Source organism: Castanea sativa, chromosome 12 (genome assembly GCF_040712315.1).
Source record: "Castanea sativa cultivar Marrone di Chiusa Pesio chromosome 12, ASM4071231v1".
Taxonomy (NCBI): domain Eukaryota; kingdom Viridiplantae; phylum Streptophyta; class Magnoliopsida; order Fagales; family Fagaceae; genus Castanea; species Castanea sativa.
Genome location: NC_134024.1, coordinates 3,316,012 through 3,329,564, shown reverse-complemented (window position 1 = coordinate 3,329,564; position 13,553 = coordinate 3,316,012). Strand labels below are relative to the sequence as shown.

At 31.3% G+C, this 13,553-nt stretch overlaps 1 protein-coding gene across 1 annotated transcript; it reads right to left on the bottom strand.

Moving 5' to 3' along the window:
• Nucleotides 1-147: 147 nt before the first annotated feature.
• On the bottom strand, nt 148-3,823 carry LOC142619144 (GDSL esterase/lipase At1g33811). Its single transcript, XM_075792218.1, has 5 exons — nt 3,526-3,823; nt 2,914-3,038; nt 2,124-2,372; nt 1,264-1,522; nt 148-569 (listed from the first exon to the last, which is right to left on the bottom strand). The coding sequence occupies exons 1-5, from the start codon at nt 3,776-3,778 to the stop codon at nt 346-348; spliced, it is 1,110 nt and encodes a 369-aa protein (XP_075648333.1). The 5' UTR covers nt 3,779-3,823; the 3' UTR covers nt 148-345.
• Nucleotides 3,824-13,553: the final 9,730 nt, after the last annotated feature.

The window sequence follows — 13,553 nt, the reverse complement described above, 5'->3', positions numbered from 1 at the left end:
TCCAAATGTATGTTCTAATAGGAGTATCTTACTTGTGCCGGTATGTTGAAGTTGAACACATGTTCCAATGGTATGGGAATTAAAGAAAATTTTAGCGTTGTCTAGGTTCTGCATTGATCTCTAACTGTGAAATTTGTAGACAACATGGTCCAAACATCTATAAGATGGGCGTTACTTGACTTTATTTCATTAAGTAGAACAGAAAAATCCAGCTGATGATTTAGTAAGCAAGTACATTCTTGAGTTTACTACAAAAGCAAGAATTTGCAGAAAATGACCAGGCATAAAGAACATCAGTACTAGCGATACCAATTCAGAGGGGACACAAAGTGAGTTCCAAATCTATTAAAGCATTACTAATTGTTGTATATTAATTGGATATGCGTACGACTTTGTTTGTGAACTGTATGAAGTCTTGGCGAAATAGATGTTTGCCACCTCGGTTGGATGAAAGGCATCCCAGAACAAGTACTTTTGACGATTCTGACATGGTTCTTGGAGAGGAAGACAAGTAATTTGCCCATTGTTCCTGCCCACTCCACAGCATCCCTTGTCTATCACATCAAATCCTGTACCATTTCCAAAATTTTGAAAGCATAGTTAAATAAATTAGTGTATGAAAACATCATGGGTTACTATACTGTTAGAAGCACATTTTAACCGACTAATAAAGGTTGGAAGTCATACATTCTAAAGTAAGTTTGTGAATCATTATTACATTTGGAATATGAATGCTTAGCTTAAATAGCTCTATATTTATACTTATCAAGATGTAGAATATATCACCAACAACGTTTTGCCCTGTACTACACAGCAAAAATTAAAATCATTCATACGTGAAGATTCCACATTATATCCACATGGAATTATACCAATACCACATAATGGACAATTTAAATACTTCCATTGTAGGTACCGCATGTAGGCAATATATAGCACATACTCTAGAATGTAGAATAAATTCATATAGAACCTAGCCTAACCCTATTATGATCCTATTAGGACTAGGTTACTTATCCTGCAAGTATGAGCTTACAAAAATTGCGAGCTTAGGAGCACATTTGGGCGCAATGGGCCCCGGTACATCTAATAGGGGATATGATCAAAGAATATTAATATAATAGCTATCAAAAAATAATGTTTTAGGCACCAACAACAGACCTCATAAGTCCAAATTTTGACATATATCTTTGAATGTACAATTAGTAAATTGATAATTGCTGCTCCATGTTTATGGTTGGATATGTGTGCAAAGTAGATTACCATAATTGGATGCATTCAGATATAAATCGCTTGTGCTCTGATATGAGTCTAGGTACACAAACTTTGCTCCAGGCAACTGGCCTCCGTTGAAAATATCAACAAGTTTCCGGAGCCCTGTGTTGAAAAGAGAGACTGCAGTATTGATTTTTTCATTGCAGCGGCTGCTATTACCATGATATCTTGCAAGTTGATATGGTATGCAACCAATTTGGCCAACTGCAGTTACAATCACCTTCCGTGCTCCCAAACTATACAATTGCTGCACAATAAAGAACAAATGTTTAAACAAGTGAGAGATAGGAAATTCATTTCAAATAATGTAGAAAAAGTTACATAATTGCCAGTATTAATGTGTTTGCTATGGGCTTTTTTATGTGTACTTCAAGCTGTAATCTTAAGTTATAATTAACAAATCACAAGAACTTCAATTTGGAACCCAACCATTTGGTGTTTCACTCGCTATCTGCAAATTTGATTTTCCAAAATAGGCTCAAGTCTCAACGTTGAACTCCTTTTCTAAGCTGCCTTCTGGGTTGGGAACATAATTTTGCGACCTTCTCATTTTATGCTGGTAATTAGAATTCAAAGGTAACCTTAAATATAAAGGTTGCACATGTATAGTCTACTTGAAAGTAGAAAAGCTCTCTAAACCTTTGGTTTTAAATGTAGACGGTCATTATGAATGTCATAAACATAATAAATAAGTAACAAATATAATAACAACCACACTTTAGACCCAAAATTTTGGAGTCAATTATGGATACTCCACAGACTAATCAGGATTGGCCATATATTACTTGTTATGATCCTAAAGTATGACAAATTCATGGGGTGATTAGAGTTTGGAGTCACCAACTTACAGTGAGCTGGCGTGAGTAGTCCTGAAGAAGTGCAGCAGCATAAGCTTGTACTGTGAAATCTGAACTACTTGTATAGAAGTCAGGCATAAAATAGTTGTTAAGATAATCATTACTTCCCATTCCAGAATAGAAGATGCACTTGCTTAGATGGCTATTGAGGGAATTGTTGTCTCCTCTGAAGAACCTCCTCATCTCTTGCACTGTACTTGCAAAGCTGGCTAACTGTCGGTTCATCGGCGTGTGATCTCCCTATAAAACACATACATAATCACATAAAAACCATTCACTTTCCATTATAAATGATTGTAAAATACGCATACACATGTATCCTATTCCTAGAGGCATTAGGACCTCCTACAGTAGCTCAGGTTGAGCCAAAATTCCTAGGTGCAATGGTTCTGGCTAGAACCACTTGTACCTTTTTGCTTTTAAACTGCTTGCCCGAAATTGTTAAAGCTAATAGGAAGGTGTAGATTTCATTTAATTATTTAACCATTATTTCGATATTTATTGTCACACGCGTAGACTTAGATTACTTTCTAATTTTAAAATGTGATGTAGAGTGGAAATATGATTCTAACCTAGAATCATCTACTCTGGTGACATGTTAAATTATCATTTGTCTAAAAAATTTAAACTAATAGAAATAGGTGAATATAATTATTTAATTGTTAGAATTCTAAGGTTAACTCGTGTCAACTTGAACCAAAATGTAATACATATATAAGCCACCCTAACCCCCACCACCTTACCACTTACAACAATTATATATAATTGATTCTATATATACCAGATTAGTTCCTGTTTCGTCTCGGATGCCAGCAGCCCCTGATGCATAATTCACTCCCCTAATCAGTGCAGCGCCCCTAGTCCTTTCATAGGGTGGGATGTAATTTGGAAACCCTAGAAGTTGAGCTGCAAATATTTTCAAAAAAAAAAAAGAAGAAGAATAAGTTCCATACCTTAGCATAAACCGTATTATAGAAATTTTAGTAGGGAAAATGTTCATGACAATGTATCTTCAAGCCATTTCTTTTAAATTCCATGACTAGCACCAAGTTACTAGGGAAAATGGACAGGTAAAGCCTTCCCACTCAATATATATTGACACATACCATTTCTAGCTAACATTTTTTTTTTCTTTTTCATAATTTCAAGGCAAATGCTAAAATTATTACTAAATTTATTGCAAAAAGCTTACCATTTAACAAACACTACAATAAATATGACTAGTACTACATCAGCACTATATAATTAAATTTCTTTATTTAAATTTTTTTTTTTTTTTTTTGTGCATAAGAGTTGACACATTAGTTTATAAAGTCAATAAAGTAAAATTTATAAAATTTATATAGTAAAATTTATAATATTACTAATATCACCGTAACTTCAATGCTCTTACCAAGTGCATCTACGTAAGTTCGACCATTAGTAAACCGGCCAGTAGCACCCTGTGGGAAGTCAATGCCATAAGGCCTGTAATTGGCTCTAGCAAGCGTAAGAATCCTATTATTGTTTCCATTATCCACCAATGAGTCACCAAATATGAAGAAACAAGGCACTTGGAGTTGCTGTGGCTGTGAGCAAGCCTTAGCACATAACCACAGAAAGACCAAAACAACTGACAAAAATGTAAACTCACTGAAACCCTTCATTTTTCAGTGCAACCTTAACCCTAGCTAGAGTTTGATTTACAAGTTGAAAGCACCATGCATGGATACACATCCATATATAGTCCATCTTTGGCGGCGTTTTTTTTGCTATTATGGGATTCATGTGCTTTGGATTATCTCCAAGCTTTGAACAAAAATGAAGTAGTAAGGGCCCGTGAGAGTTAAAGTGGGAAACTTTTGGTTATGGTTCATGTGTCAACTTATTGTAAACTGTAGCAGCGGTGAAGAAAGGAAATTTCTCGTGATCTACAAGGCTGGAACCTTCTTTCAATAGCATATTCTGGACACCTTTACAACTGCTATAGCCTGTATATCATGAAATCACGTAAAAATAAACAGATCAACGTAGAAAAGTAACTTGCAATAATTTGTATGGAAGCAACTCCATGATGATAGGATATAATATATGAGTGTACACGTTTTTCAGCATGCAACCTTAATTTTCTTTGAGTTTTTCTCTGAATCGATTGATTGCTGACCCTCTGCATTTGCAGAATTTGTTATAATGTTAGTTGAGTTACCTTTACTGCTCGAGTTGCATGCATTGAGTTATCCTCCAGCATTAGGTGCATGCTAAGACTGAGAGTGATGCATGATATACTTTACAATTATAATTAAATCATCATCATCATATTGTTCACTAAACACATATGTAATAGTAAAAATTAGTCATCAAGGGTTTTTTTGTAGACCTTTAAGATTAAACCATGTTAATTTTCTTTTCCATATTCTTCCTTATATATATCATTACTGATTTGCTTTTGCTAATATAGAATCAAGGTTATGTTTTATGTATCTATTCTAATATAGTATTAGAGCCATATTATTCTAAATAATCTCTCTAAATTGGATTACTACGGACAAAGAATCAATTAGTAAAGAGGAAATAAATCAATTAGAAACTACTAAGATTTGGATTGCATGATCTGAGGTATGGAAGTCACTTTGTTTTGGTCATATTTTTTTTTTAGTATATAATAATTGAGGTATAGGAATTTGAACCTTAAATTTTTCTGTTAGAAATACAAGAAAGTATCAATTGAGTTATAAAACTCTTGGATATTCAAATACCAATTAAATATTAAAAATCTGTGGTGTTATTATTTTTATTTTTGAAGAAAAGAAATGTGTGAGTCTTCATACTTAATTCTAAAAGGACTGAATATTTGAGGTCGTGTCTCAGTCTTGATACTCGTTTTATGCGTCCTTTTAATTTTCCATCAAAATCCCCTCCAAACATTGTGTGAAAGAGAAGCAACAAAAAAACATTAAAAAAAAAAAAAAAAAACCCTTTAAAGGAAGTTATGAAAGTTAGCTTGTCGTTTGAAGAGGATATTTGGGGAAAACAATAAATGAGCTAGGCGAGGTTGATGATAGAAAATATAGAGAATAAGACAAATCTTTTCCCCCTTCAAGTGAGGATGGAGGATGTGAATCCAAGATCTCTTCATGTAAAAAATTGAACAATATCACCAAGTCATTGGGCTACATTAAGAGTTCTATAGCTCAATTAACATTATTTTGATGTCTTCCCAATAAAAATGTCCAAGATTTGAATCTTTTTTTTTGATATCGAATTAAAAATTTTAAAAAAAAAACTAGGATGCGTAAATACTAAATTTTTGGAAAATTACTGGTATTTGATATGTATTCCGTACGAAAATATCAAAATAGCTTTACCTTGAGAAAGGTTAAGTAGACTTGATACAAGAACAAAAGAAACCACGACAAAGACAGCCAACTTGTTCATGTTCTCCTCTGTGGTGTGTGTGTGTCTCTCTCTAATACTCTTATTTGGGTTACAATGGTCGATACTTGTATGAGCATAGCAATATTTATATACAGAACAGTTTAAATGACTTATGGATTAACAGCATTGTCCATAGACAATTAATTATATGGTGGATATGGCAATAATGGCAAGTTAATTACCTAATTTGGAGTATGGGATATGCTGAGGTGTTACATAATAGAAAACAGACCATGCTGATAAATAAGAAGAAATTATCGTTACAACTCAACAAGATAACTAGAATTAAACTATTAGGGGTCAAATGACACAATATCTCCCACTAAAAAAATGACATACTATCAACATTGGATATTTTATTTATTTATGGAAATCAACATTGAATTTTGATGATGAATTTCTCCACCTCACATGATAACTCACAACTTTTAAATGTCACATAAGAAATTGTATTAATAAATATATTAAAACTATGAGATAGTTTATGTGCACAACAATATCTATATTTCAATTCTTATTACTAGCTTTCGATATCATAAATGTTGATTATCCATCATAATTAATACATCACGGGTACACACTACACACACACAACAGTATTTATATTTCTATTCTTATCATTAGCTTTCAATATCATAAATGTTGATTATCTATCATAATTAATATCTCTCTCGCTCTCATATATTTTGTGGCTTTAACATTACTCTTTTTCATATATATAATCATAAAAGTTGGATTCTAAAATTGGCAATGAAATGATGTGTGTCCCTTTATCAAGGAATACAACAAAAAATTATTAGGTACTCTCAAAATACCATAAATGCATACTCTCCCCTCTCAGATTAATGGTGGGCATCACCATGAATTTAATTAGTAGGACTCACCATTCAATTGATAGGATGGAGTATGCATTTATGATATTCCGGAAGTACACAATAATTTTCCGAATACAACAATGACACAAGCCATTTTTTTAAAATGATATAAACTTACAACTTTATATGGCAAACAACAATTTATACATATCACACATGTTTGACACATTTTACGTTTATTACTTATTTATCATTTAATTATAGAGTAATGAGCCTCCTTAATTACTCCTAAATAAATGAGTTCGTTTAAATGTATACCATCCCATTTTAAAATTACTCTTAAAAAGCTTGTCAAAACTCATTTATTCCTTCCTATTGTTATTTGAATTATTACCTATTAGAGACAATTAATTTGTCCCATAAATATTTTTACAATGCAAGTAAAAAAATGGAAAAAAAAAAATCACTTACTTTGGTAATCATTTGAGGTCCCATAAACGATTTATATCCTTAAGATAAAATGATAATGAAAAGAGATTAAATTCTATAAGGACGTGATGTAAAATCCATGTTTTACCCCTCCAATCCCAACATGCTACATCATCTTATCACATATTTAAGAATAAACACAATCACACTCAATCAATTCTAATACTCATATATAAATCCAACCAAATTGGGAATCTATCGAGATGTTATTAGGTGAGGTAGAATGTATTGAATTTTAAGTAAAATGCTGATGTGACAATCACTTATTGGATTATGTAAAACATGGATTTTACACCCCATCCTTATAGAATGTAATCTGTAATGAAATATATAAAATAACAAATCAGTTTATTTTTTGTTATCATTTCAAGTCAACATTCTTTTATTAAAAAAAAAAATCAAGTTAACATAACGGTTTTGTAAAATTCTTAAGCTGGTAGATGTTTTATAGTTATATACTAAATTGTATAATTTTTTATAATAGCTAAATAGCCTAAATTATATAATTAGAATAATTTAGCTAAATTATATAAGTTTGCCATATGGTTGTAATATCAATTTTATTGCGAACTTTGTTGTTTCAATACCTAAATTACTGATTGTCATATAATTTTACAATTTACATATAGTGTACATCTTAAAGCTTTACATGGTCTAAAGTGATTCATTAAGGGCGTCGAACTGAAACAATTTAAAATTTCATGGGTTTAATTCAAACTTTTAAAATTTAGAGTTTAATTGGAATCCACCCCAACTTATATATAAGGATTGCGTCAATTACCAATCCTTAACAAAGGGTAGCCATTTAGTGCAAAGTATGAGTAGTCACTGGGCACAACTAATGCTTCTACTTCTAGAATCCAGCATTTATTACATAGAATATGATATAATATTTTCTAGACATGAATTTATATAATATTAATTGTATTGTGAGTGTTTTGATGATAACAACTTAATAACTGATTATTAATATTATACTCCTTCCGTCTCACTTTGTTTGTCCTGTTTAAAAAATCAAACTTTTTAAGGGAATATCATTTATTATCTGTCTGCCTTATAAAAAAATATAAATTTACAAAACTGCCCTTAAATAAATTTATCAGTTTTTTTATAAAAAAAAATGAGTTATTCTTTAATGAGGCAACTAAAAAAGTGCCCTAATTAGATTGATTTTTTAAATATTTGTTAGTTTTCTTTTCAAATAATTTTGAAAATAAAGTAGGGATATAATAGGAATATTAGTAAATTAATTAATTTTATTTTTAGAAGTAGAACAACATTTTGAGACATTTCAAAATAGAATAGAAGACAAACAAACTGGAACGGATGGAGTATAATTTTAAAATTCTCATATAATGTACTAGAGCTCTTATAATTTAGCATTGGAGGGTTATTTTTTTGGTATTTAGATAAGCTTTAGTAAAGATTAAAAAAAAAAAAAAAGGATTTAGTCACATTTTATGTGAATTTTCTGTTACTTTTTTCGTTAATAGTAACTCATTGAGGATGTGAATTGAAACAATTTAAAAGTTCGTGCATTTCATTAAAACTTAGTTCAATTTGAAACCACTCCAAACTGTAAGAAATTAAATTATATTAGTTGCAAAATTCTTTAATGAATGGGTAGCCATTTGGAAGTAAGGAAAGTTTAGTTACGTAGTGTAGAGTGAAGATAGCCATGCGAAAGCATGATCTAGTACCCATCTTTTTTTAAATAGTATATAATAAATTAGACCAAATGGACCGAATTAGACCAAATTGGGCTGAAGTGAACTAAGGTAGATCCAATGGATCGAAGTAGACCGAAGTGGATCGATCTGACTGAAGTGGATTGAAATAGACCGAAGTAGACCGGATGGACCAAATAAGGTGAATTGGACCGAATGGATTGAATAGACCGAAGTGGACATATTGGACCAAATTGACCGAAGAAGACCAAATCGACCTAATTGGACAGATTTGACTGAAATGGACTGAAATAGATTGAATTGGACTGAACTTAACCGAACTAGATTGAATAGACCGAATGTTGATTTGTAACTATCACAGCCAAGATTGTGTTTTGATATAAATTCAAATTCTTACTTCCAAAGTAACAAGTATTAATTCAAGTAATCTATATTACTGATAACAAGAGAGAGAGAGAGAGAGAGAGAGAGAGAGAGAGAGAGAGAGACCATTTTTTCAAGAGAGAATGTGAGAGAGAGAATAATAAAAAAGATGATATCCAAGTAATCTATATTATTGATAACAAGATTTCCTGTTTGGGTTTCATTATTTTGTATACTAAACTATCCTCACACAAATTCTTAAAGTCTCTAAAATACCCCTATCTTTCAGTTAAATAATTTTAGATTAAAAAAACAAACTGGTTAAAAGAGTAATTTATTGTTCTTAAATTTTAGGTTTTTCCTTTCTCTTCTCCATTTTGCCTAAAAATTAAAACACTATCTCTATCTCACTTTTAAACATTATTCTACGTTACTTTACTTATTTCTTTAAAAAAAAAATACACATGGTTATTTATATATGTTTTTTGCTTTCTCAATATATATATATATATATATATATATATATATATATATATATATATATATATATATATATATATATATATATTGAATGATTACTTCTCTTATTGAATTCCAACGCCTCTACATGAGAGTTGGGAAAAAAATGAAAATTTTCAATTTCAAATAGTTTCTTCCATTCACATTAACCACAAGCTCATGTACAAATAACTAATTATAAAAGAAAAAAAAATCACATAGAGAAAGATCCTAAGAGTCTCAATGTGATTCTTTCCTATAGAGTAAAAAGTCACATAATACTTACTAAGTTTTCTGTCACCGGAATTACTAATGTCTTATACATTAGCCACTAGATCAAGAAATGTCAAGGCTTTGATATCAACTGATGCGGGATGTGGAAGCATTAAGATGCAAAATACATCTACTTCTAAAATACAAGAGATAAACACATTAGCTTTTGAAAATAACCTCGAATTCACGAGGGTTCCTTGAATCCACAAGGAGAAAGATCTAGAATCCACCAGAAAATAAAAAGACAAAAGTTTGAATTTTATTAATTGAATAATTTTTTCAAAAACATGTTTATAGACTTAAGAGCCTATTTAAGGGCCCCGTAAAACTTGACAAACAAGAAAATATAATCTAAAATAACTCCTAATTAATACCTTATCATAACATGAACCAAATTTGACCTAAAAAGCATTAAAAACACCTAAAAACAATGAAATAATAACCCTAAACCTAAAATGACGAAAATTACAAATTAAATACCAAAATTAATAAATTACAATAATTAAATAGTAAATTGTGTTCTACATCACCCTCACTTTCCCCATTCTTGTATGTAAGAAGATCACACTTTGAAATGGAAGAATTAATAAATGAAGTGGATTGAAGAAGACATATTTTAGGAATTTCATTTGAGTGAAATGCAGTTCTGCTCAAGCAGATGACAGTTGGACCAAAAAAAACTTACTTTTTGATTTTTTTTGAAGGTAGTTCGCCAGAGTAGACAAATTAACTGTTTCTTCAGAATTTTACCGAAAAACGAGCTAAAAGTGATTATTCTTTGTTAATAATGGCTAGTAACTTTCATAATATAATTTAAAGGCTATCTCTTTACTATATTAAAAAAAAAAAAAAAAAAAAGCTTTCTTTACAAGTGACCTTTTGGGTCTGTTTGGATAGAACTTATTACTGAAAACTGAAAACACTGTAGCAAAATAATTTTTAAATGTGTGAATAGTATTATGAGACCCATTTTTAATGAAAAAGTTGCTGAAAAGTAAAATTTATAGGTCCATGAACAGTGCACGAATGCACTATTCATAGGGAATTAGTCAACAACTACAGCTGGAAAAAAAAAAAAAAAAAAGCTGAAAACGCTGAAATGCAAAACGCAGCCCTGATAAATTGAATCCAAACACCCTCTTTATTGGTGATTCAAAAGTCATTGCGTAATGGTAATGTTAAGAGCAAGACGCCTCATTTTCGTTATATTTTAAACTCTTTTTTTTCTTTGTCAATTTAGGAATTAGAAAGGTTCTTGGGTTTTAAGGTGCACCATAAAGTTAATGGATGCCAATGAGACTACAAATTACAAACAGTTTGACTTGAATAAATCATGTGCTGGAAAGTAGGTAACCACCAAAACTAGAAATCTTTTATAAATTCTCAGTTTATACCAAGAGACTAGTAAAAATCATGTGATATTAATAACTGAGTTATACATTCTCATTAGATACCAATGGCTTAATACCTAGTATGAATGAATTCACGTTTAAATAATAAAAGGGTGTTCGAAGAATGATCCCTTTATGCTTGATCTGATTCCTACAGTTAGATAGGCATAGACGTTAGCTTGAATTGCTAAGCATTGTATATAATTGATGTCACAGCAGCTTTCCCATCCTATGAATGTTTTTTTCTCCTAGCTCTCATTTTCAATTGCTTTTCCTAGAAGATTCCTCTAAATTGAGTTAAGCATTGCTTGGGTTAATTATTGTCTTAAACAACGCTCACCTACTTTGTTTAAAAAAAATGAGTAGGTGTGGTGGGCAAACAAAGTCTCTTTTTCTCTTTCGTTTCAATCCATTTTCTTTGTAACATGCAATTACATAAGATAAACTAAATCTGGCTTGGTTTTTTTCCTTTTGTTTTGTTTTCCTCGTAGATTTGATAACTTTAAGTCCACCTTTTGACTGGACGATGCCTAGAAGGAGAGGATGTGTATGCTCAACCCTTTAAAGAACAAATGGTTGTTTGGTAAACATTGTTAATTTATCAAGGCTGCTCTTTTATCCTATGAAGGTTCTTTTCTCCCTGTTCTCATTTTCAGTCATTTTTCCTAGAAGATGCCTTTGAATTGAGATAAGCATTGCTTAGACTAATTATTACCATAATAGTTACATAGTTCATGGGGCCAAGCAATGCTTATCCTTAATTTATTTTATATACAAATATAAATCTAAGTCATTTATACTATTATTTAAAGGGCTTCCTCTGTTTGGATTCCTCATTTTTTTAGTTCAAAAATACCTCTATATCCCTATGTTTAAGTAGAGATAAAACTAAATGATATTTTGATAAAAATGCAACTCTAACTCCCACTAAAACAATGCCTAAAAATTAGGACCACTTTCTTGTTAATTTTCAAATTATATTATCTACTTATAAATTGGATTTTCAAAATAAAAATTATATATATAAAATAAAAAAATACAATTTTTTTCCTACAAAATAGGACCAATAAAAAAAAGCCTCATCGCACGCGCTTTAGGCTAGTTGTATATGACTTGTTTGAATTGAGATGATGACTTGCACACCTACTCTGTTTAAAAATTGAGTCTCTTATTAACATGCAATTACATAAGATAAACTACATCCGGCTTTGTTTTTTTTCAATTTTTTTTCCTTATGGATTTGATAACTTGGATCCGCATTTTGACTGGTGTTGATGCCCAATTTGACAAAAGGCCCCATAGTAGAAGAAGCCCAACAATATAAAGAAAATGAAAAGAGAAAATAATAAAGCAAGCCCAGCAGGCCGGAATGGCAGGATTGACAGCTAGCAAGCCCCACAAGAATAAAAGGAGGCAAAGAGGGAGTAAGTGGGCCGAGAAAGCCCAAAGAATGAAGTCTCTTTTTCTCTTTCATGCAATTACATAAGATAAACTATATCTGGCTTTGTTTATTTTTTATTATTTTTTTTCCCTTATGGATTTAATAACTTGGATCTGCCTTTTGACTGGAAGATGCCTAGAAGGAGAGGACGTAAATGCTCAACCCTTTAAACAACCAAGCAATACATGGGCAAAGGTTTATCATTAGAGTTTAGAGCTACATTATAGTAAAAAAAAAAAAAAAATCAGTTGTTGTCTTGCTAGGAAAATTTCTGGGAGGAAAGGGCCATTTACACACTTAGTTTAAATAGAAAAACAAACCAGTGTTGTTGACTGAGCGTACAGAGGATGTTACACAACCCCCTCCCCCCCCCCCCCCCCCCAATCTTTTTTTCTCTCTAACACAGAAAATGTTGGTGCAATACTAGAAAATTGGAAATAATAGAAGAAAAACTGAATAAATATTCATTTGGAAGAGATTATACAACACTATCTGGATTGAGGTACGACACTCGCTCTCTTTTTCTTTTTCATGCAATTACATAAGATAAACTATATCTGGCTTTGTTTATTTTTTATTATTTTTTTCCCTTATGGATTTAATAACTTGGATCCGCCTTTTGACGGGAAGATGCCTAGAAGGAGAGGACGTAAATGCTGAACCCTTTAAACAACCAAGCAATACATGGGGAAAGGTTTATCATTAAAGTTTAGAGCTACATTATAGTAAAAAAAAAAAATAGTCGTTGTCTTGCTAGGAAAATTTCTAGGAGGAAAGGGCCATTTTCACACTTGGTTTAAATAGAAAAACAAACCAATGTTGTTGACTGAACGTACAGAGGATGTTAAACAACCCCCTCTCTCACCCCCCCCCCCCCCAATCTTTTTTTCTCTCTAACACAAAAAATGTTGGTGCAATTCTAGAAAATTGGAAATAATAGAAGAAAAACTGAATAAATATTCATTTGGAAGAGATTACATAACACTATCTGGACTGAGGCATGACACTCGCTCTCTTTAAAGAGATTTAAGCCTTCAATTGACTAAAAT

Coding starts and splice junctions, on each gene's coding strand:
- LOC142619144 (XM_075792218.1), bottom strand. CDS start 3,778: ATGAAGGGTTTCAGTGAGTTTACATTTTTGTCAGTTGTTTTGGTCTTT. Junction 2,373..2,913: donor ACGAAACAGGAACTAATCTG/GTATATATAGAA, acceptor TGTGTTTTATAG/GGAGATCACACGCCGATGAA. Junction 570..1,263: donor TCTGAATGCATCCAATTATG/GTAATCTACTTT, acceptor GAAATGGTACAG/GATTTGATGTGATAGACAAG.